The following is a 25,234-nucleotide window of genomic DNA, read 5'->3' as shown; positions in this document are numbered from 1 at the left end:
ACATTTGTTGGCTAGTTCATTTTCCCCAAAGAGAATTGACCATTTCCATAAAAGTTTAGAATCATACAATTCTATATATTGTGCTAGATTTGAATAAAGATTTATTTGAAAGTAATATTCGAGATATATAAAATACGAGCGCGTCAGTAGTCTTAGGCCGTTAACGATGGATTGGACGTTTTTTGTATTATTCTATGGACGATTAATCTGATAACGGCGCCGATGAAGCCAGGTCTATTGGTTACTCCTTGCATTAATTTACCAATCATCTACGTTATCAGAAGCTAAAACTGGCGTATCTGTTGTAATCTATTTCGATGTAGATTTATCAAGAGCTTACGCCTTTGAAGGTTGTTCAAGATTGAGTTTTGAGCTAAGAATAGATAACACGATTACGTTCACAATGAAAAGGCATTGACTTGAAAATGAGCATTCGTTTTCGATTATACTGCTGATCTGATTGTTGCTGATAATTATAGAAAATAAGTAACGGATATTTTGTAAGAGAGATGTATGTACCACACACTATCTATCAATCTTAACTTCTTCGTGATCTTTACAATACTACGAGGTACTATTATAGAACTTTAAATGAATTATGCAACTAACTGTGTTCTTGTATCAAGCAGAAGACGAGACGATTGGAGCAACATTTTAACATTCTCGTAGATCTGTCTGTATATCTAATGATGCTGAGTCGTGTTTTTGAGCAAATCCAAGATCTGATATTATACATCCATGTTATCAATGATAATAAATATCATAAATGCATGATGATTATTTAAATAATGATAAGATTGATGATACAGAGGATGGGCAGTGGTATCAACTTTGGAGTGTCGGAATGGTGTCACGGGATTATGATGAAAGATATCCTATCTTTATATTGTCTTGGGGAAAAAGTGATTGATTGTTTATACTGTGCAGAGTGTTATCCGATGTTATTTTTGTGTGTAATATGTAATTTCTGGAATTATTAATCATATTAGTCAATATTGGAAATTATATTAGCATGTATCATATGCTAGGCTAGGTAGTTGTAATATAGTTGGTCCATTGTTTTATTATTATTTTTATTATATTTATAGTAACATTTTTTATAATCATATTCAATGATCTATTTTAGTAGATCAGTAGTCCAGTATTGTGAAATTCTGTAATACATGTCAAACGCTATTACATTGTCCGAATGATTTAAAAGACAGTTTTAGAAAAATACACCCATCCCTCTGGCAACCACATCTCGTATGATGCTAAGTTGCTGACATTAGTACTGACTTAGGATTTGAACCCTGGATTCAGAGTTGTAAGGAAGTGTTACATACGTGAATGCACGATAATCCGTCGCAGACAAATCAACAAAGCTGAACAGTGTATAGTGCTGAATATCGATTATTATAGAATAAAATGTTTTTAACCATCAACCTCCAGTGTTATTTATAATGACCACGCTAATGATGAAAGAAAGATGTGACATGAATCAGAGAAGGAATGGATGGCTAGTCGTTAATGGTAACGGTGCATAAAAGTCCTTCAATTTCTACGCTCTACCAATCACAACTCTAATCATATCGGATCATCGAAAACTGTAGAAAAAAAAATAGTTTTGGAATCATTAAAATGTCTACTTGCTTACGATATTGCATCGGTCATCTATTTTCGTCATTCGTTTGGATAAGTGCCGTATCATTTGCTGCGGAATAAGATTTGCCACATGTGATAGCATTCGTGTAACCTGCTTTCTTCTATGCTTTTCCGATGTTAAAAATGCACACTTTTGTATTCAACTGTCTAAAGATCTGTCTACATGATCAAACTAGTTTGAAAAAAAAGTGTGATATGCCTAAATATGGTAGTAATATGGCCAAATATGGTAGTGATGTGCCTAAATATGGTAGTAATATGGCCAAATATGGTAGTGATGTGCCTAAATATGGTAGTAATATGGCCAAATATGGTAGTGATGTGCCTAAATATGGTAGTGATATGGCCAAATATGGTAGTGATGTGCCTAAATATGGTAGTGATATGCCCAAATATAGTAGTGATATGACATCATCATGTCCATAATTATATGGGCATTTCACCTTTTTTTTTGTCACATAAAGTGTTATAGTGTAGACAGAACTTTCACAGTATGTTTGCATGTTTAGGTACGATTGACTTGTGTATAATGTCATGTTAGATTTCCATCGGAAATTTATATGATCTTTAGATTTTTCACGTTCGTACTGTTTTCGTCCATCCGTTACTCATGGCCATTTAATAGCATAATGTTCTGTGGAAATGACAGAACATTATCTGAAATGTTAGAATGTCAGAAAGAACATGCCACAATGAATTACGCTGACGATTACAATTACAACTGTTAACTTGAAATTATCATTCTCTGCAGCCAAATACTTACATCAAACGAGTATACAGACAAGCAACATTCATTTTTCCTGATTAAATAGGACAATTTCCACTTCCAACGAAATTGCCTATAATTCTATTTTCAAATGACTACGTGAATTTAAGAATTCAATTTATCTCAAACTTACGTTGTAAAATTAGTTATACATTATTGTAAACTTGAAATTGGACAGCTATTTCTTGTTAAATTTGTGTGAACTTTATTTAAAAGTTAAAAATATATATATTTCAGTTAATGTTTACTGCAAAACTTGCAATACCAATTATCCTCGCATATTGTTATTTGAGCTTGTACAGATTTACCGGCCTGCTAGACTTACTTTTCATTCGGTCCATGTAGTCTACCTGATCAGAGATCTTTGCTCTGAAAGTTCCAATGTTGTGGAACTAATACCAATTTTCAAATTTAAAATCTGGTTGAAGAATTTTCTTTTCTAAAAAGCTTTTTCATTTTCTAGTGTAGGTACATTGAGTTGAGTTATTTTTGTCTGTACAGAAATGTGTAGAATATCTTTCTGGTCCCTGCCTTGATTATTAAATGGCTTATGAAGGATGTACTCAATGTTTTATTGTATACTAATAATACGTTTCTTAATCAAATATATTGCGTTATGGTGTTGGGTTTCAAGGCCAAGTCTACGTCCGTTGACAGATTTCCTTCAAAGTTTGTTATTACACTTTATTCGATTCCACGTAAATCATAGTAAAAATGTCAGATTTTTTTTTTATGATATGGTCAAAGAAATTGAATAATACATATATAATTTATATTTCTTTATTATTTATGCGAGTCCTGCTACATGATACTATTCTCTGCCATATTCAACGTTTAATCACCAATACAGACCTAACCTTCTCGAACATAATCTACATTTGTTAACCACAAACTTTCTTACCGAATAATTAGTCGATTCTCCAAAGTAAATGTCAAACGTGTTATCGCTGAATTGAAATAGAGAAAATAATCGGAGTGAATAATAATAATAATAATAATAGTTCATTTTTATATAGCGCATAATAAGCAAGCTCTCAATGCGCTGCACATTATTACCCCGGTCATTTGTTTCTTATCATACACACGTATTGAAACATACTCCCATAGTGCCGTTAGTAGTCAGCTCAAAGTTGTGTCTTGATTTAACCGGATACCCATTTTATACACCTGGGTGGAGGGAGGCAAATGTAAGTGTCTTGCCTAAGGATACAAGCAATGCGCCGAGAGTTGGATTCGAGCCACGATTAGCCCTATTACATAATTACTTCGTGAACTAGTTCATGTTGTTTAAATGGTGGTGTTCCATCTTTACATGGAATACTGAGGCTCACAATCATAAGTTGTAAATCATGTTTTCCGAATAAACGGAGTGTTTTGAATAATCTCAGGGAAGAGTGAAATTACACTCTGTGTTTGAAGAATAATCTTTTAATTAATTTTAATTAATTTCATTATCCTCGTTATTGTAATTTTGATATAAATATGGCAACATAAATGAAATGTTGGTTTCTCTTCTTTAATATAGTCATATTGTTTAGTTTTTTCGGAAAGCTTTTAAGAAATAGAAATAGAAATAGTGTCATCAACATCAATTTCTTAATTTGTATACATAATGTATACGGTATACGTATAAATATAATGTTTTCTATAACTTGTGTAGGCCTGCATTATATGATTTGAATAATCAAAGAGAAGTAATTTAATATTCACTTGTATTTTACTTGTATGACTCTAAATGTATTTGTCAATGATAAAAAAAAAACTTCTCTTATCTCTTAACTTGTTAGGCCACATTACTGTCTATTGCAGTAGTCGCCAACATCTTAATAGGCCTAATTGTTTCCGTCATCATTATAATGAAATAAATATCATATTTGATGAATATACCTTTTAGTAAAGAATAATTATACCCTTTGTGTCATATTCATTACTATAATTATGTATTATTAATTGTGCTATATCATATCTATTATCATAAGACCACGCGACATTTGATGTTCCGTGACTTAAGGCATTCACTACCCACTAGGAAGATATTATTTAGGTAGATTATTGAAATGAACGTGTTGTATTAACTCGATTACAGTCGGCAATTATTAAGAAGTGCTTCATAAATCTTTTTTTAAAGATCATCAATAAATGCTGTAAATAAATTAAGGATAAGACGTTTGGATAACAATACAATACGTGTGAAATAATATAAAAATAAATAAGTGTTCTTAAGCCTTTATGATATTGAGGTGTAATGTTTGTGTAATATTTCTTCGTCTTTAATCCTGATTGCAGTCATTATGGATTGAGAATGTAATTTAAACACATAGACGCTATAGGATCGGATCAACTTTCTTTCATTTCTCAAACTTTGGCTTTATAACACGATATCGATTAGTGTTGTTTTCAAAATTATAATGAAGAGAGCTTAAAGACACGTTTCGGCTTTATCATCGGCCTTATAATCAATAAATAAAATAAAGACATTTAGCAGATCAAGCTCCATTTACATTAAATAAATTCGGTCCGGTGGTCGGAAAAAATCCAGACTGGGTAAAGCTCTGTCTACACTATCAAACTTTATGTGACAAAAAAATGTGATGGTTCCAAATATGGTAGTGGCCAAATATGGTAGTTGGATGACATCATCATGTCCATATATGGACACATCACATTTTTTTGTCACATATAGTTTGATAGTGTAGACAGAGTTTAAGTTATAGGGCCTACAACGCTGCTGATCACGTGATGAACGGAATCAGGACGGATGTGAGCTGCTATATTCTATCTTTATCGATTTTCACGATTTCTTTCCGGTGTGAACGCAGTATGTAATTAACATGTTATTGATTTATGCAACCCAAACCGTTATGTTTTTATGGTTTACATCTGTACATTTAAAGCCTAATTGTTTGTCAGTGTGTTGGCGCTATAGTTCAGCTCTTCGTTTAGTTTGATTATTTAGAAAGAGTTACGTAATGCATACATGTAAATACGTTGAAGATTTGGTACCCAGTGTCCACAGAGTAGGTGCAGATGGATCATGATGAACTTGTATGATCATGATAACCTTGTAACATTCAAACAAACGAACGACGACTGAACTGTGTGGAGATTCACTTTTTCACAACGAGTGATTACATAATTGTAATAGTTTGCCGCCAACCGAAATCGTCATTTCTGAGATCAACACATTTTAACACCGATTGGGTTTGTTGTAGACATGGGGTTAACAAGGCACACGTCGCCAAAACTTACCTATTATATCTAAACTAAACCATCGCTGATGAATAAGAACACGTTAAAGAACCAGAATAAAGTCCCACCGATGAAGATTTGCATGCATTAATTGTCGCCGTTGGTGAAGTTTACTGGGTAATAAGTTTCTTTGATTATAGGCCTACACAGCTAAATATGAATCAAATAGGCATACAATGTTACTTACCGTTGCTCCCGTGAACTGATATCCAAAGTAACTGTCTGATGATAATGCGGATGCCTACAGTTTAGGACTCGGATGGAGGCCGCTTTGCTGTAACACTTGCTAATTGACGTTGAATGAAGATTTCAAGTTGGAATTGATCACGTTAGATAGTTCGCTAAAATAGTATAACATCGTTATCTGCGTGTTTGATTGTACAATAATGTAGTGCACAAAATATTATATAACAAGAAAGAATTGCGAAAAAAAATTATATTACATGAAATGCAGAGTTCATTCGTGTAATTTTAACCTACATATAAAATCAAATCTAGAATGAATGAAAGTCACAATAATAAAGCAAACGTCAGCATGGGGTTTAGTTACTGTATTCCGCGTTATAATTATATCAAAACATGAAAAAAAAAAATTGGCATTCGGGTACATTATACCTGTATATTATAACTAAAATATTGTACATTGAATCAAGTGATGTTAGTCCTATATTTGTCTTTGCTAATTATGATAGGAAAACATACGAATAGCAGTATGCTAATATTAGTCTGTTGTAGTTTTAAAAGTCGGTGAGTGTAATGGTAGACTAATTAGCATTGGTAACTGGATTAGCAGTTTGTAAAACTATAGCCTAATGTCACAGTAGATCACTGATTTAAGTAGGCTTAATGTGAATATCTCCACTCTGCTTTTTATTGTTCAGTAGCGCACGTTCGGGCTTAGTTTTTTACCCACGTAAGCTGTGATCTACCCACACGAAAGTTAGTGATAATCGGTCCATGAAGATAATTACTTGGGCCGTTTAGAATTACAGCGTCACATGTTCGTCACTGCTCTATTATTTTCAAGGGTTACGGTAGTGAATGTCCTATGCTACACTGTATTTAGAAATCTGCCTATTAACAGGAGATTTTAAGACTTGAGGAATGCTAGAATGTATAGAAGAAATCAAGTTTCTTCGCAAAAAGTAAACTGCAGTGTATGATCTCCAGAAATGGAGCAGTACCAGCAACATCAGAATTGTAGTGACATAGTTAGACTGCTACTTATAGTAAATATTAACCAAGGGTGAAGCACCAGTAGGCTATACACTAGATTAGTAGTAGTAAAAACAGCAGTAGTACCGTTTAGTAGTTAAATACAGTGATATAATACTATGAGTTGTAGAAATCAAAATTAGTAACATCAATAATGTATTGCTTTAAGCGTAAATATGATTTATTATTGCTCTTATGGAATTTACGAGAAATCATAAAACTAATAGCAAAATATCATTTTTAACTGGATATATTTTCCACTAAATAGGAAATAAGATCTTATATGAGTGATGTATAATATTTTACATGACGTCATACATTCAAGTATGTTTCTAAAAGCCATCATTTATCATAATTGAACTTTAAGTCGATTTGTACACAAATTGAATCCTTTAAATAAATTGAAATTGAAAATTCATTAGGCCAATTAGAGTGTACAGAAATAAAACCTCATTGCTTCAGTGTAGTACTTTAGAGTTATTAACCGAACCGAGCACTTCATTCAACTGGTTCATTTAGACCTAAATAGGACAGAGTTTTAACAACTCTTCTCACCCCATAAACTTTCCTAGTAACACTATACATACTATTGTTTTTATTATTTATTGATTAGAATTTATTATCTTGCAGTACTTTAATGAATTAATATCACTAAATGTCTATTCTTTCATACATACTATTAAAATAATTTGTTTTTATTTTTAAAGGGCGCCACAGGTTTAAAGCTTTGCTTCGTAGTTGTCCTATTCCTTTTCATTATTGTTATCAATTGATTTTAAAATTGTTAAGTAAGACAATTATGATTTGGAATAATATGAAGTGAAAACTTCAGCTAAGTTAAAAAAAAAAAGTTCTGGTCGTTTTGATACTGAATTAAACACCAAACCCTTATAACGCTAAACCCTCTCCCCAATGCTGCTGGTTCAAACGTGTTTAAACCATCATTCATTGTTGGGTGAAATTCTTCTCACGCAATTTCCATCTTCTTCTGTCCTATGGCATCTCGTCCAAGCTGCTGTGTTAGTGTATCTGGTGATTTTATCAAAGAACTTATAACACAAGAATCTCCTGTTCTTCAATTTGCATTCAAAACATGGTATCGGAAGTACAGGGTTAAAAGGTCAAACTGGGCGACGCCATTTCACAGCATGGAGCAGCGCCCCCTCCAAACTAGGAAGTCAAAACTATTAATTCCTATAGAGGGTTCAGTCAATTACTCTATCCCCCCCCCCCCCCCTATAGTATTAGCAGATCCCCTCTATGATTTTGACTTTCTAATTTGATGCGGGCGCGCTACTCAATGGCTCACAGTGGCGCCACCCACCCATTAGCTCTATTCTATCCCACAATGCATTTCGAAATTGTTACGCGCTTCGGACGAACTTTTACCATTGTATTGGTTGCCATTTTATAAGCCTCTTGGTCCGTCTATTGTCTTGAGTTATTGTTAACCATCCCGCCCTTCTTTATTTCGGTTCTTTGATCTTTTCTATAATATTTTTGATGTTCGTTTTTCGTATTTGGTGATAAATTAAGCATTTTTCTTTTTTTCCATAGCTCTCTTAGTTGTTTTCCATCTCTTTGGTTGTTTATCATAACTCTGATCCATATGTCATGATTGTTAATAAGCACTGCTTGACATTTTTTCCAAGTGACATTGGTATTTCTTTGTCAGTTAGTATTTCTTTTTGCATTCTAAAACACCTCTATCCTCCTTTGATCCTGTATTTCTTGAAGTATTTCTTCCTTCGTGTTGTCAAGAATTTTTGTCCAAGATTTTTCTAGCTGTCAACTTTTTCTATCTTGTGATTTTCTACTGTGATTTTTTCTGTATCTGGTATTATATATGCCATTTTGATTCTCATCCATCTTTCAAGAACGGAGACATTTTGATTGCTCAATATTTTAATGACCGGTAGCTAATGCTATTATTGCCTTAGTGTAATATTAGGTCTATGTGCTTGAAATGGAGTAACATTGTTGTTAAACCTCTGTAATTAAAGGTGTAATATTGTATATTAGTTTTATCCTGGTTAGTTGTTTAAAATATCTTGTCACATGAATTTGATACAGAAATACAGATAAATATTTGTCAGTGGAGGATGCATGCTTCCTTAGTTGTACATAAGTGTTTTTTTTTATATATAAACAGCTCGATAACATTAATTAACCATACGAACATTGTAAGAAACTGCAATTATACCTCTCTTGGACATTGGAATTTTAAAATTCTGAGACATAAAAAAAATACTGAACTTTTGAACTAGCTTAAAAGACAGTTTAATTGTTATTATATCGTAGTGTATTTGATTTAATTGGACACTAAGAGAGATTAGGTAATAAGAGATGACCTATCTTATTCAGTGACTTCAAACTCCGTTGGTTTATTTTTTAAATCGTTCTTAATGTGTCTATCATGTAGAATGAAAATGTTTTCGTATTATAATGGCGCTGGTTGAATTCATTGGGGAATATACTACAATTCATAACATTTTATTTTTTAAAGTTTTCAATTTACAGAGATTACACGAGTTGTCTCTATCGAATTAGATCGAATTATCTCAAATTAGTTTTCCTTTTCATGGATAACAATCAATTAAGAAATTAAATATCATCTTATTTCAAAGACTACACAATTATTTTCCCCAATAAACAGTATGCCCGTGGCCTATATAAGCGTATACTGTCATTACGCTCCCTACCTAATTAACAGCATTGAGAAAAGTTCAGAAACACGTATATGAACAGCATCGTATATTCAATTAAAGTTACGTTATATTAATGTCAATTTATATTCATAGCAGTTAGTGAAACATTACCACTAAGATTCTATCTGCCGACTATCGTACGGTATTGTGTCTAGCGACAATTAAATGGCCTACAGTATCTGGTCTACTACAACAACTGGCCCATCATTAACACCTAAATAAATTATTATAATCCATGTGTGACGAAGATTGTCGACAGCAGTAACGAAACTGCAGGCTGTTTATTGTCGCAAGACATGATACCGTAGATTGATATTATTCTATCATCTTGATTTCTGTTATCTATGATTGTATTCATCTTTACTTTAGACCTCTACTGGATTTCATTAACAGACAAACATAAATGACAAAGGTAATAGTTTAACATATAAAAGGTATAGAAATATTATTTAATCCAGATGTATTATTGAATAATGTTTGATGCCGTTTGGCTTCAGTTTATATGTAAACGTGTAGTGTGTATGTTTGTTTCTAAAAGTGTGTGATATAATATGTTCATGTATATGCTTATCTCTTTAAGAAAGGATATGTATTTCAATGTTGTTCAAAACTTACCGTATTTGTTCTCTTCCTTTATGAGTTTTCTTTATATAACTTCTGTCTTTGGCAGTTGTCTAAAGCTTGGTTCCCACTAGAACGTAACGCAAGGACGTAAACGCAACGCAAGCGTTTTAACCAATGACAAGTGAAGTTATAGACAGTTAGCAATCACAAGCGAATAAGCCATCGCTTGTGATTGGTCAATCCACTTGCGTTGCGTTACGTCCTTCTGTTGCGTCGCTAGTGGGAACCACGCTTAACTGTATTTGTATTCATTTATTCACATTCATTATTTACCCGAGTAGGTTGGTGCTCTCCCCACAAAAGTTATCGATAATTGGTCCATTAGGGCAACATAGGCTACCCGGGTAAGTAAATAACTAAACCTGAACTTCATTATGTGAATTTATTGTTATTTCTTTTAAACGCGAAGTGACTTTACTAAAATAAGGCCTTGTGGAAAAAGTACCGATGTTTAAATTCTGTTTTAAATATGTTTTATTGTCTGGAAATATTGTAAATATAATTGACCGGAAATTCATGCCTCGTGAATCATGTACTATTCTTTTTTTATTGTGGTTATACCAGTACTGAATATTAACTGTGAATAGGCTTATACTAACTTAACATTGTTAGGAGCGGAATATACGATTTAAATGTTACAATGCATTGCTAATAGCGCAGAGCATTTTATTTGTGCTTAGCGGACAACATGTAAAACAACACTTTTAGGTTAATCCTGCGTCTAAGTTATGACCAGTTTCCATAGAAACGTTAGTAATTGAAATTTTCCGTTCGCTACTTGTGTTTCATTTTTCCTCCTTTGTAAAACTAATACTGTTAAAAGTCCCGAAAGATTTAAAATCTTGTATTTGATATTAATTTATAGTTCCAGAACCATGTCACTCCAAGTGTTATCAACCTATTACGAGAGGAGTGTTAATTCGTATTTCATTTTACATATTTTAATTTAATTTGTTACATTAGTATAAGTACGGGCAATTCCTATGATCAATTTAGCATATTATTTACAAGTCGATCGTAATAATGTGTTGGGTGACTCGGGGTGGGGCTGGGGAGGAGAGGGGAGAGGATGACCAATATGTAACAAGGGTGAAGCCATGATATTTTATAAGGGGAAAGAGAGGGTAGTCTCGTCAGTCCCAGTTTGTCAAGAGGAGGGTACTGATACATCTGGGTCCTATGTAACGCTGGAAATTAAATACAGTGATGTTCAAATAACAATAGCTAATAATAAGCTCATGAAATACATAATGACGACAACGATGAAAATGAAAGAAAAGATGGTGATGATTTTGAAGCTCATTACCATGAGGAGACATTAATGATGTTGAATTACTATGGTAATCGTGAGGATTATATTGACGTTGTAGGAGAAATAATAATAGTGATGACCATAGATTACTGTGTCAGTTTATGTCAAGAATCTATTAACTATTTTTCAAAAATGGTCCAGGCAATGATAATGTATCTAGCTTCTTTGCGCAACTCGGATGCAAACCTAATCCGCGTATTTTCAATGAGAAACGATTTTGACAACTCGATCAAAACATAATAAATAATAGCTTTAAAATAGCAATATTTGGTTATTTGGGTCAAAAATAGATTTATAACTGTTTGTACTACGGACGATAATTTGTATCAGTATAGCCATTATAATTTTATTTCACTTCAGTTGAAAACCGAATTGAATTGATAACGATCGACGACAAATGTACATTTTCCAACAGAAAACAAAAGAAATTAGAAAAGTGTATAAGTGTTTTTATACTATCTGTAAAATAGGATTAGAGTTGTGGAAGAACCCTTACAGGGACATTAATTCAACGCGTTTACTATTAGAACATGCATAATAGGAATTATTAAACTGCTTGAATGTCAAAAATCACACGCCACACTCTATATTATCTGAATCTGAATCTGAATCTGAATCTATATATTAAAAATACATAAGAATACTACATTCTCAATGTCATATATTTAGGCCTATTACCGATAACCATTCACAAAGCACATTATTTTTACAATCACATTATACTTCAACATCAATCATCTGAAATTCATTGATAAATTCAGTATCAAATTCGTGTCAACTGACGAATTTAAAACAAATTAAAAATAATATCTAAAATAATGAGAGCTAACAGCTACTTTAAGGACAAAAACGAAAATAAATAGAGCTTTACATTGTGCGTGTATTTATCCTTCAAGATATAAATTTCGAATAAAATGAAATGAAATAATAAAAAAATGTGTCGGTAGTCACATGATTAGAATAGCTAAACCGATAGTTTATCAATAAATGGATGAGGGAATTATAGACCTACATTTTAAAACGCATTAAAATTGTATTTGTATTGGAAACGTATTTTTATCCAAAATGCATGAACTTGTGTTGTTACTCTAGCAGGATATGATCAGTCAAGTCAAAGTAATGGTTTCTTGAGTTTTATGACAACTTGTGGTAAATTACGCTGAACATTACAAATCTTTGTTTTTTTAACGAGACTATCAACATTGTACTTATTTTAAGATACTATGTAAGTAAACCAACTATAAATCAAACTTATTGTGATAAAACTATCAAATCAATATTGTTTGTTTATAGTTTTAATAGACCTCGTTGAAGCACAGTTGTATTTATATAATATATATTATGACAAATATAGGAAAGACAATCTTCTTCCATGGTGTGGCAGAGCAAACAACATTTTCTTAATTAATTTACAATATTTAACAATATATTAAAGAATGTACTCGGGTGGTAATGTGTAACACTTAGGTAGTTTAGTTATATCAAGGATTTTGAACTCACATTTGAACATTTGAATACGAATGTACTAGAGCATTATGTGAACTATTTAAACGGAATTGTTTAATACCATAGCAGCTAAAATACGCGAATATACTTTTAGGCTAATCAGCATTAATTTTAACGATACGTCATCATGCGTTATGTATAAGGCAATCTTATTGTGTTATTTAGAACAATGGCACACATTAAACGCCTTGAAATAGAGTATGGATTAGGAATGAACCGATCCATACATATATTAATATCATAATGTAAGGCTGGCTTAAGATAGAATCAGTTGTCTTAATCAATTCAAGAACTCACTATCGTCATCCTTGCGTTACATTTTATATTCCATTTTGCTAGATACTAATTAATAGAGGTGTTTAATAACAGTTTTGATTAAATTGCTAACCTTGATTGAAAATATTGTGCGTTCTTCACTAGACTTTGCTTCCAGTGTCTTCTTCGAGACGTTCACCGTAGTGTCCCACAACACGGTTCGTTTCCTCAAGCTCTACTACTGTTCGCTTAGTGTTGTCTGTCTGCGATGCGGCTCTGTAACTGCGCACACGAGTTCTGGATGACGCCAATGCACTCACACAATTCTGACGCGCTTGGCGAAATGCGTAAAATAGAAAAAATATGTACGGGTTAACGGCACTGTTGCTAACAGCCAAAATAGAAAATACACTGTAGATTTTAAGTTGCCATGGAGTTTTCCCAGATGAGTTTAGTGGTTGTGGAGGGTTTACGGCCACGTAAAGTTCGGTAGCGAAATATGGAAACCCACATAGAATGAAAACCATTATAATTGCGCACGTCATTTTTAACGTACGAACGCGTGTTTTCTTCTTGTACTGCGAATCAGGTAATGAACTATGGCGTGTATTCCATAACTTGGCCACAATGCGCACATATGCAAATGTTATAAAAAAGAACGGAATGAAAAAGGCAAACACAGATGCGTAAACTATATATATAGTTTTTTCTGAATCGTTTTGATTGTCAAATCTTGTAAGACACATTGGCTCTCCATTGTGTTCACGTTTTTCAAAAACAAAAAGTTGAGGTGTTGCAAATATGCAGGCTAATGTCCACGCAATGCAAATCAATTTAGCTGAGTCAAGTGGCTTCTTTAGTGGACTGAATAGGGAATGATGTCGATCGATCGCAATGGCAGCAATCATATAATTAGAAGCCATTAATGTTATAACCTGTACAAGCATAAAAACACGACAAGCTCCGTCAGACGCCGACCAACGCCGGTCCTGCGTCTCTCGAATCAACTCGCCTAGTACGGCAAACAACGCTACAGAAAGATCAGCGACTGCTAACGATATAATATAACTATGAAAGCGAATTCGCTTTTTAATGTTCACAATCATCCAGGCTAAAAGAGCGGTATTGCCAGTGAATGCCAGTAGAAAAATCACTCCTTCGGCGATCATACGAGACGGTTGATGATACTTTGTATGTGGTGGTGAAGCCATCGTCGTCTGATTGTCCTCGTATTCTGTATTGTTAAACATTTTCACAGCTAAATTATCTGCGCGTATTTACTGACAATTCACGTGTAAAAGTACAGGCGATTTCGTCGCGTCCGAAGCATTCAATTCCGTACACTAACTTACCACGTACATTGTTATACTAATATAATTTGGATGATAATTATATTACGTTTCAGACACATAGACGCTAACCCAATGTTTAATACAGATTTTAGCTTGTAAGCATTCCTTATAAATTAAATCATTCTATTTGAATGAAGCTGTTTATAGAATATAGCTGCTACACTAGTCCCTCGTCTTGTTTCGTATGCAACAACATTGGTTGAATTCGATCACGACAATACTAAGGCACTGAGTGGTGAAAAGTCTTATATCGGTTCATCAGTGGAAATGCGACCTCAATCACTCACTGCAGCGTAACGTCATCACCACGAACGTTCTAGCACCTCCCACTACACACAAAATGATATCATATTATTGGAAAATGTAAGAACGTGTGACATTTAATTGCCATTAATTAATGTACTAATTAACGAACTAGTATCATTTTGTCGACTGTGACATTTGCTGTTGTTTATTGTACACAAGCCATTCATGTCATCCCTGTATTTCTTATTTGTGGTCAAATTTAGAATTGTACCATTAACACTTTTTTTTTAATGAAAATGGGTACATACAATAATCGTTTCTCTTCGATGTGAAAGTGAATTAAGACCTGGTTAAATCTTATTATATATATATAGCATTAACGATTAAACTTTGTTTGCCTTATTTAATTGTTGATTTCAGCAATGTAAACAGCTTACAAATAGCTAATTTGTTCATATTTGTTTTTAACGAAGAAACCTATTATAATGTCACGTTCGGTAGTTATTTCCACGACACGTATGTCGTAACAGACAAACTTGATAGCTCAAATGGAGGCTATACCGTATATATTCTTAATATTTATTTTGTATGCAGTTTATGCATTTTTAGAATTCGTAGTAATATACATGGCGTCCTTTTTAAACACTCAAATCTACGACATCTTATACATTTAGCGCCCATAAAAGATAATTCAACCGCGACCTAGTCGGCTAAAGTAGGCTAACACCGTGAGAGGATGTTCACTTTTACTAATCTCAGCATTTTCAAAATCCTAATTTGTATTTCATGATTTCTTAAGTCGCATTAAAGCTATTCAATTTATGTTTCTAAACAGTGCGTTTTCGGGAAAAAAAGAACAATCGGCCAATTCGACGTCTGATTTTATTAATCTTCATTGTTCATGTTTTCGGGGGACAATTCTCTCGCGCGTAGTTTACAAAAACCCTGAATGTGCGATACAGCGTGTAACGAAATTAACCAATCAAATGGCAAGGATACACGCAGGTGTACGTGTTTTACATTTGTTATAGTGTATGATAGTGTAACTTTAACATTAGGCAAAATCAAATGTCATGTTTTATGTTCGTCTTGGTTATGAACATTTTGTAATTGACTTGTGAATTCAACCGTGTGTATTTTGATAATATATTTTATGTCTTTAAGTGATGCTAAAGTTCCAAAAAATATTCTTATATTATATTACACATTTCCTTTAAGAATAATAGCATAATTATGATTATCCTTTATTTGAGGTACCGGTAATGTGTAAATTGGATCTTAAACTATGTTGTTAAGTTGTAATGACATCTGAGGTGGGTCCACACCCGGGCGGGGGCCGATGTTCTTGTTTCTTAAGATTTTTAGATAATACATGTTTGTTATATTAATCATTTAAGTAAAATATGTTAACGATTAGGCTAATTACAATAAAACTTGGTCTATAATAAAATTTAAAACAAAATTAGGGTTAAAGGTCACACTATTCACCTGACTGGGTTTATGTTCTGTCTGTTCTTTGTGATCTGATCGTCCTACATTATAAACCTCGAATTCGTGAGTGTTATTGGTATCTGTACAACATGTATAGAAAATCAGACATTTGAAATGTTTTAATGTTTATAAAATCCCAAAAAGATTTCTACGAAAGACAAAGAAGATGATGTACATCGACTTTTTAAATCTACAAATGCAGTGTGTATCATAAACAAACGCTCATATTAGGATATATATTGAGTAGCAGGGTAAAATGACTTTTTAGTTCTTTTTTTTTTTCATTCTCTCTTATTATTTAAATTATTTTATAAAGATTCCTCTGCTTCTAATGCTAATAGTCACATACTAAGTAACAGCACTTTCAATTTAGTAAGGAGATGTGACCTCGGATATATAGGTTTTACCATAATCAATACTTAGGCCTATAGTTTAATTGAAATTATGACACTAAGTATAGTGCATTCTGGAGTATAACAATCATCTTCTACTAGACACTTATGACCTTCATCCGCTCTCTAGAGTATAATAGTTTCGACCATCTTTTTTTTATATTAAAAATAGAGAAGTGATCGTAATTAATGTTTGATCATTCTTAATAATACCTATTCACATTAGTGCGCAAGAGGACAAAGGTCAGGGTTGCAGCGTAAAACTGTCATGCATACGCTCATTCACACGAACAAAATGACATTGAGTTTGACGTTTTCTTTCGACCCTCAGTCCAGGTTTTACACAGGGTCTAAATCGATGTGAAACATTGACCACCATTCTCGGTGATGAATGTAATGTCGTGTATCATTTCATGCTTGTTACAACCGTTATGCTCGTTGGTGGCACTTTTCATAGTAGGCTATTTTGTGAAAACAACATTTTGTTATAGCGGGAATCGAAAACTGTTTACTACTGTAGAACAAGCAATACATTTGTATCGCGTATTTAATTGTACACAATGAACACCATCAAATATCAAATGGCGGTTTATTTGTAACTAAGTATAATGGAATGTAGCTAAATATAATAAGGTAACACAGATTATACAATAGTTATTTATATTATTGTATATGCAGCGTGACCTATCACCTACATAATTTCATTGTATATTTATTTGGAGAGAAAATAAAGAATGATTTTGATAGCGGTAACCCCAAGCAAGCATGGAATGGATTAAAGAAAGTTATTGGAAACGCGAAAAGGCAGAACACAACAATATTTCCATCCGGATCCCGACCATTGGACTTTGCAAATAAACTAAATATATTTTTTAACAGATTTGATAATGATGACCAAATTAATAATACTAATGATAATGATGTTAAACTGAACCTAGAGTTAAATACAACCAAATCTGATGTACCTGAATTTGATCTGCTTTCAGTTGAGAAAGTATTTAAGGGTGTTAAGCCAAATAAAGCAGCTGGGTCAGATAAACTAACTGGAAATATTTTAAAGTCATGCTATAAACAACTTGCGCCTATCTTTTGTAGATTATTTAACTGGTCGTTAAGCTCTTCTTGTGTCCCATGCATGTGGAAGTATTCAATAATAGCCCCAATAAATAAAGTACCTAAGCCGAAAATATTAAATGATTATCGTCCTGTTGCGCTAACCCAAATTATTACAAAGTGCTTTGAGAGGCTATTTAAAGATGTATTGATTAAGGAAACGTTGCCTTTTGTTGATAATAATCAGTTTGCATACTGTAGTAATAGAGGTGTCGACGATGCAATAACTACCCTCTTGCATCCAATCTATGAAACTTTGGATAAACCTAGGCAATATGTAAGGACGTTATTTTTAGATTTTTCTTCGGCTTTCAATTCAATGAAACCAAACATACTTCTTGATAAATTAGTTAGTATGAATGTTAATCCTTTTGTTTGTCTATGGATCAGAGATTTCTTGAAAAACAGAACCCAGCGTGTTAGAATTGATAATGTTTTGTCTGATATCATTGTTTCAAACACCGGTGCCCCACAGGGATGCGTGTTATCTCCATTGTTGTTCACATTATATACAAGTGACCTTAGAAGTGAATCATGTCAAATAGTTAAATTTGCTGATGACACCTGTATCACAGGCTTAATTGTAAACAATGATGAGAGCACGTATAGAACTGAAGTTAATAATATAATTAACTGGTGTGATATGAACTGTCTAAGTATTAATGTAAATAAAACAAAGGAAATTGTGTTTGACTTTCGTAAAATTAAGAGGCAACTTATACCTTTAAATATCAAAGATAATGATGTCCGCACAACTAGTGAACATAAATATTTAGGAGTATGGATAGATGAAAAACTGTCATGGAACGCCAACACTGCCAAAGTCTATGCGAAGGCAAACCAAAGATTGTACTTCTTAAGGAAATTAAGAAACTTTAATATTGGCAGAGATGCGCTGTCTCTATTCCATCAGGCTATGATACAGTCCATATTAACATTTTGCTGTATTGTATGGCTAAATAGTTTATCTAAGTATAACTCAAATAAATTACAGAGAATAATAAAAATGGCTAAGAAGGTAATAGGTGCAAACGTCCCATCTATCCATGATATATGCGATAAGGTTATGGAGAAAAAACTAAAATGTATAATTAACGACCAGTCTCATCCTCTTTTTAACTTTATAAAATTCAGTAGATCCGGAAGGATGATTCCTTCAATTAAGAAGACTGAGCGTCATAATAAATCATTTCTTCCGTGTGCAATCAGGCAATACAACAAGCAATTTAAAAGATAACTTGAGACGTTTTATATTTTATTCTTTATATAGTATTTTAATATTTTTACTGTTCATAATGTTTTATACATAGCATATTTTCATATATATTATCTTATCCATTGTATAGTATTGTATGTTTTTAACTGTTGTTATTTTTATTGTAATTTGAACCTTGGAAGGAAAATTTCATTTACTGTGTATTTGACAATAAATTTTAACTTGAACTTGAACTTGAACAATATATTGATTTTGAAAGTTTACAAATAACAAACACCTGCAAACGTTGTCGACAGATTAAACTTCAATTATGTTATTCATCTTAATTATATATGAATTATTTGTATATTTGATCAAACGTAGTTATACAAGGTGTTTAGCACTGATTACATATGTGTACATTAATTCAACATTAAGGTAAACCGGTTTAATATAAAATTCAATTTAACTACTTGTTTTGATCAAGGAAATTCAACAAAGGGAATGTGAGCTCCGGCGATCAAATGGTTTATCTGTGGCTGCGACACGATCAATTTCACGCCCAAGAACATGTACATAGTACAGTATTGTTGGTATTTGTCGCAGCCAGACATAAGATCAAAGGACTGTTACGAGTTCCTATCTTGGCAGGGCGAGCTCAGTTTCTTGTTACTTGATTGCCTTGATCTGACGCATACATCACATACATAATATTTATCTATCCTGTTGGTAGATCAAATATGTATATTGTGGTAACACATCAAAAGAAAAGAAAATGAACGGGTGGGGAAATGGCCCTGCATATTAATTGTTCAGATTTAGCCTATTGCCGGTATCATCCTTACAATAAATTCTTTTTTCACCACAGAGTCAAATTATTGTTTTATCAATGTTTCTTGATGTCAGGATTCAGAGTTAAAACACTGACATTATGTAATTCCGAAGAAAGGTCATTTTCCAGCTACTGAATCTGGTATCAAAAGCTGATTGCTTTGCTTGGGGAGAAATTATAGGTGAGACAGGGACGTTGCAATCGGCAAGGGTTCAATGCTCTCCTCGATCAAGTCTTCTCGGATTTAGAACTGGAGGCTCAGCTCGGTGTACACATTGTTTGGGGCCATCACTCGACACCAAAGTGACCCTTAGGGGAGTAGAAAGTTGTAGTATGCGTCGTCCACACATGTGCGCAATTCAGCCTAGTAGACTGCAGGTGAAGATATTCCGCCATTTAAATATTTACATTTAGAAAAAAAGTGCATCTTTCGGAAGAGTAGGAAGTTATTCTGGTGTGGTTCATCTCGGCTCTGTGTCGTGAGCGCCGGTTGGTTGCAGCTGTACGACACGAAGGGACCCTTAGGCCTACCAGTGAAGAAAGTTGTTATGTGTCGTCGACACATTGTGCTCATGTACAGTAGACCAACTCCCTGAGTAGACTAACGCGTCACAATTCACTTTCACTTTTATTTATGTTCTTATAACATTGTGCTTATTTTTAGTTCTAAATAGAAATTTATTTAAATAATTTAATTATATTGTGAAAGCAAAGGTTGCCTAATCTTACTTGCGAATAATATCATTATTCAGTGTTTTGACGGGTATGTTTTTTTTTTTTTTCTTTCCCTTTTTCAATCTCAGGTTTGGCAACTATACCATCTCAAGCTAAATTCTCAACTAGTAATCTGTCAATTGATTGATATTTGCTCCGGTGATAATTGAGAACACTTATAACGTTACTGAATAAGAGTATACAATTAGATTATTGACTGTTGAAATGTTTCTTAACAACTTTACACCTGCAAATGTTTTGTCGTTTTGTTCATTGAAACCAACTTCACAGTTTTACTAAATGTGTTAGCACAGTATATCATCTAAGTTCTTCGTACTTTACAATATTGTAAACATTTTGGTCTAATAATTTTTAAGAAATGTTTTCCTATTAAGTATAGATGTTTGCTTCCAACAAGTGTTACGTTTCGCAACTTTTAGGAATTATTATATGCAAATGTTGTTAGAAAATAGATTGATGCTGAATCTAACCCAATACTCTTGCCTTTCAACCCAGTTTTGTGTATGAATATTTTCAGCACATCAAATACATAAAAACGTACCAAAGAACTACAATCTGAAAGTGACACTGCTCAAACGATGTATCATTACACTGCAATACGGCCTACTGATCATAACCTAGACTTGCCCCAAGTCTGTATTCATAGTCTTTTTTCACGCTGCTGCTCTAGCCCGCTACGTCCCATTAGGGCTACTCAATCAGAAGCTAAAGCAAGCAGCAGTTATAGTTCTAAGGACAGACAGTTTTGTGAAAATGGAAACTCCACTATGATTTATTGATTCCAGCTGCTACAGTAGACCCAAAAAAAACGTCTGGGAAAGAGTCTATTAGGACATGTCATGCTAAAATTACAAATCCCTAAGCATTTCTGGTATATTCACTGTCAGATATTCATTGAATTATTATCGAAACAGTCCATTAAAGTTTATGTTTGTAATAGGATACTTCACAATTTAAATATCTAGGGTGATGAAGTGACCCCCAGATTTGACCTTAGTAATAAAATTAACTAAAGTGACAGAAATTGAGTATTCACTTCTGTAACAAAAAAGTAATATTTATTCACATATAAAAAAAGAAAAGAAACCCAAAACCCATTGTCTGACAGACAATTTAAGTATTTTTTGCTTTAAATTACATTTTTTCATGTAAAATAACTATTATGTGACAATAAAATGAAACATTCAAAAACATTTGAAATAAAAAATATTTTTCGATAAGCGAGCAGCGTTTTTTGTAAGAAATATTTCTTGTTTATTTCGATTTTTGTCTGAAATTCCAAACTCTAAGTAGTATACGTATGAAACGCCATATGTGCCAAAATATTATCTTTTTACTAATATTAAAACAAAACTCCTAAATCAAATTCTCACTTAAAGTCTTCGAAAAGGAAATTCATTCATTGATAGTTAATTAAAAAACGATATAATAAGTACCGCACTAATAAGACACATTCTAAATTTGTTTTGTTAAACATCATAGTACTTAGCTAAGGGTCTGTTTCTGCTGAAAAAATCAAAATAATCGATTTTTTCCAGTCACCGCAAACCACAAAAATAATCGCGTTGCAATTGAAAATTGCTACGACTTTAATCGGTTATTCAGGTAATCGGTTTTTAAAATCACGTCATCATTCCCCCACAGCGCAGTTCAAGTTATGAAAGGCCGATGAGAGTTGGTTTGTTTACATCCTATCGCTGCCTAAAACTCTCACATGTAGGATTAAAAATTACTCTTACGTAAAGCTTTATTATTTCTAAAATAAACATCTAGGCCTACTACCGATGATGTTATATTAATAAGGACACGTCGGCGAAAAAGGTTCGTTTCGCCGTTCGTTGGTTCTACCTTCGGCCTGCTAGGCCTAGAGGCTATTATATTTCTACCGAAACAAGTCAACAGACAACAGGCCTACTAACAAATGACATGTAAAACATCGTTAGCCTGAACTGGTGGTATGTAACGGGTGTACTTGTAACACAGAATCCCGGAGTCTCTCGGTATAATTCTCCCCCACAAAATAATAAAAATCAAATGTTTAACATTTGATTTTTATTCGGTCTACATCGCGATCGTGGTTTTGCAGATCGTCGTCGATATCGCGCAAATAAACAGCATGCTTTGTGACGTGAATAAGTTTGTCATACTCTAGAGGTCAAAGTGAGGTCAATAATCGCTATTTGTGTTGCAGCTCAAAACTGCTCCGCAATAATCGGTTAAAACAAGAAATAATCGATTAAAACACGCAATGGATTGAGTGTTTTTAATCGGTTATTTTTAATCGGTTATTTTATTTTGCGCCGTTTCTGCTGCCCAAAAATAATCGATTAAAAAAATAAACGGTTAATAATCGATTATTTCTGCTCAGCAGAAACAGGCCCTAAGTGTAATATATGACTACATGTATTACTGCAGACGTGAGGTTTATAGGGTCAACGTTATCCTGTTTCTGCTATTTAGCTCAGGGCTTACATCTTTCTGCCGTTTTCTATGTAAACTATTATATATGTCATAAGAGCTTAGTCCCGCTGACTTCTAATCTTAGTGTTAAAGGCGTCATCACTTGATTGATTATAAAACTGGAAGCGTTTTATGTAAGACAGGAACATTTATCTTTGAAATGACGCAATTAAACTCGTTTCAAACATATTTGACTGTTTTAGTCGTTGCACCTCTATAGAAATCTTGAACTATTAATTATATTTTGTCTAAAGCAAATTATTAATTAAAATACGTATGACGGTTCTGTGTCGAAACTCTAATTTTCACCAAATTCATATTAGCACACGATAAGTTGTTATTACGTCATCACTTCTGAAAAGCATGAAGAAAGGCCGTCGATTGAACAAATACAACACGCACATAAAGTAATAAATAATGAATTAATTAATCCAGAAACATTGACAATTGTATAAATTTGTGACGCCATTCTAAGGAAGTGGATAATAGTGCTTTATTTGTGACACAGAGAGAGAGAGTTTACTAAATGCTGTAATCTGGATCGTTTCCCCGTAAAACTTATTTACACTTGTTTAAATAATGTAAAGCAAAGAACATTTTATACACGACAGGAGGTTATTAAGTTAAAATATTTACATACATTTCTAGAAAGTACCTAAGGATTATTGACTATTTAGGAAAATGAATGGAAATCAGGCCAGTGTCACCAGTAACCTTATAAGTTTTATTAGATGTAACCTACTTACAGTTGAACTTGAGTTGTTTATCGTATGCTTTTGATGTTTCATTAACCCATTATCCTACAGGTAAATACATTCCAAATGTCAAAAGTCAATATAAAATAAGTGCTAAATACATTTTTTTAATGACTCTTATTGTGTCCTTGAATTTATCCTGAAATCTTGGCGTTTAGAATTATTACAACAGTTTTTTAGAGGGCAGCATATTATTCAATAGGGAAATAACGAACCGTGATGATGTCGTCGCTAAAACTGGCTAGGCCCAGATTGCAGAGCATATCCCTATGGTATGCGGTTACTACCGGTAGAGTTTTAAAATACAGATTGGGCCTAGCTCCTACACAGATGTTCCGTTATTTTCTTTACTACTCACAAACTCTGCCATATAGTAAGTTGAGTAAATTGTTTGTAAAATATTAATTGAACAACACTTTTTGAAAATTTAACTCGCCGCATTAGAAATAAACAAGCACAGTAATTAGCGCCCGGTTATGATCATATTATGCCTAACCAGTTCGAAGGTAGACGTCTGTTCACTATTTCTCTCATGAAACTTCAAAAGCTAAGATTAATATAAAATAATTAGCATGATATTTTGCATGACTACTTCTTCTGTAAAGTATTTAGTATTAATTTAAATGTTAAGCAATCTATAACAACATTGAATTGTAATGGGTTTTGGGCGCGAAAGAGTATAAAACTTTATGCTGTAGGCCCTAACTAAAAACCAAAGTAATTCTACAACAATGGCAAAATCTTATAAATACGTGTCTTTTTGAGTGTTTTTCCTCAGCTTTTAAGTGATATTCTTGGACTTGGTACTTTCATGATTTCTGATTATATTTTAACATCAGCCTAAGGTCAGGACGAAACATCGGAAATACAATTCTTATGAGCATTTAAAATGGACCTGAAATGGATTTTCGATTTTTTTCATTTTAGAATGATGTTTTGGGGGCTATTGGGTGTTGCTAGAATGTATATTGTTACAAAATATAAATTGGCCCTTTTGAGGAAAGCCCCATTTGAAAATCAAAAAAATTCGTGGGTGACGTCACTTTGCGAATATATTCCTATCCCTCCAATGGACAATTTGCAGTTTTTTGGCTATAACTCTTGAAATCTATGGAGTATTTTCTAAAAAATGCTTGTGCATTTGCAGAAACGTATTTAGAATTTTTTTAGATAAAATTATTACCGTATAAACGGTTATTCATCGAGTAAATGACGATTTAAAATCTTAAAATCAACGGTTTTTTTCTGGCAATACCGAAGTTGGCCTGGCAACGTTGTCAGGGATACAGCTCCGTGCGCAATGATGCGTATCCATATTTTCCGTTCGTGTATTTTGTATATCGTTCGTAATTTATACTGCTAAAATGTGTTAGTTTCTTTAGTT

At 33.2% G+C, this 25,234-nt stretch overlaps 2 protein-coding genes across 2 annotated transcripts in view; one reads left to right on the top strand and one right to left on the bottom strand.

The window, feature by feature from the left end:
• LOC140051231 (beta-hexosaminidase subunit beta-like) overlaps positions 1 to 25,234 on the top strand; it is a 69,674-nt gene that overhangs the window by 39,142 nt on the left and 5,298 nt on the right. The gene's annotated exons all lie outside the window — the stretch shown is intronic.
• On the bottom strand, positions 12,115 to 14,913 carry LOC140051585 (gonadotropin-releasing hormone receptor-like). The gene has a single exon (XM_072096843.1). The coding sequence runs from the start codon at positions 14,527 to 14,529 to the stop codon at positions 13,441 to 13,443; it is 1,089 nt and encodes a 362-aa protein (XP_071952944.1). The 5' UTR covers positions 14,530 to 14,913; the 3' UTR covers positions 12,115 to 13,440.

Source organism: Antedon mediterranea, chromosome 6 (assembly GCF_964355755.1).
Source record: "Antedon mediterranea chromosome 6, ecAntMedi1.1, whole genome shotgun sequence".
NCBI lineage: Eukaryota > Metazoa > Echinodermata > Crinoidea > Comatulida > Antedonidae > Antedon > Antedon mediterranea.
Note: the sequence above shows the minus strand (reverse complement) of the source record. Positions and strands in the feature narration are given on the sequence as shown.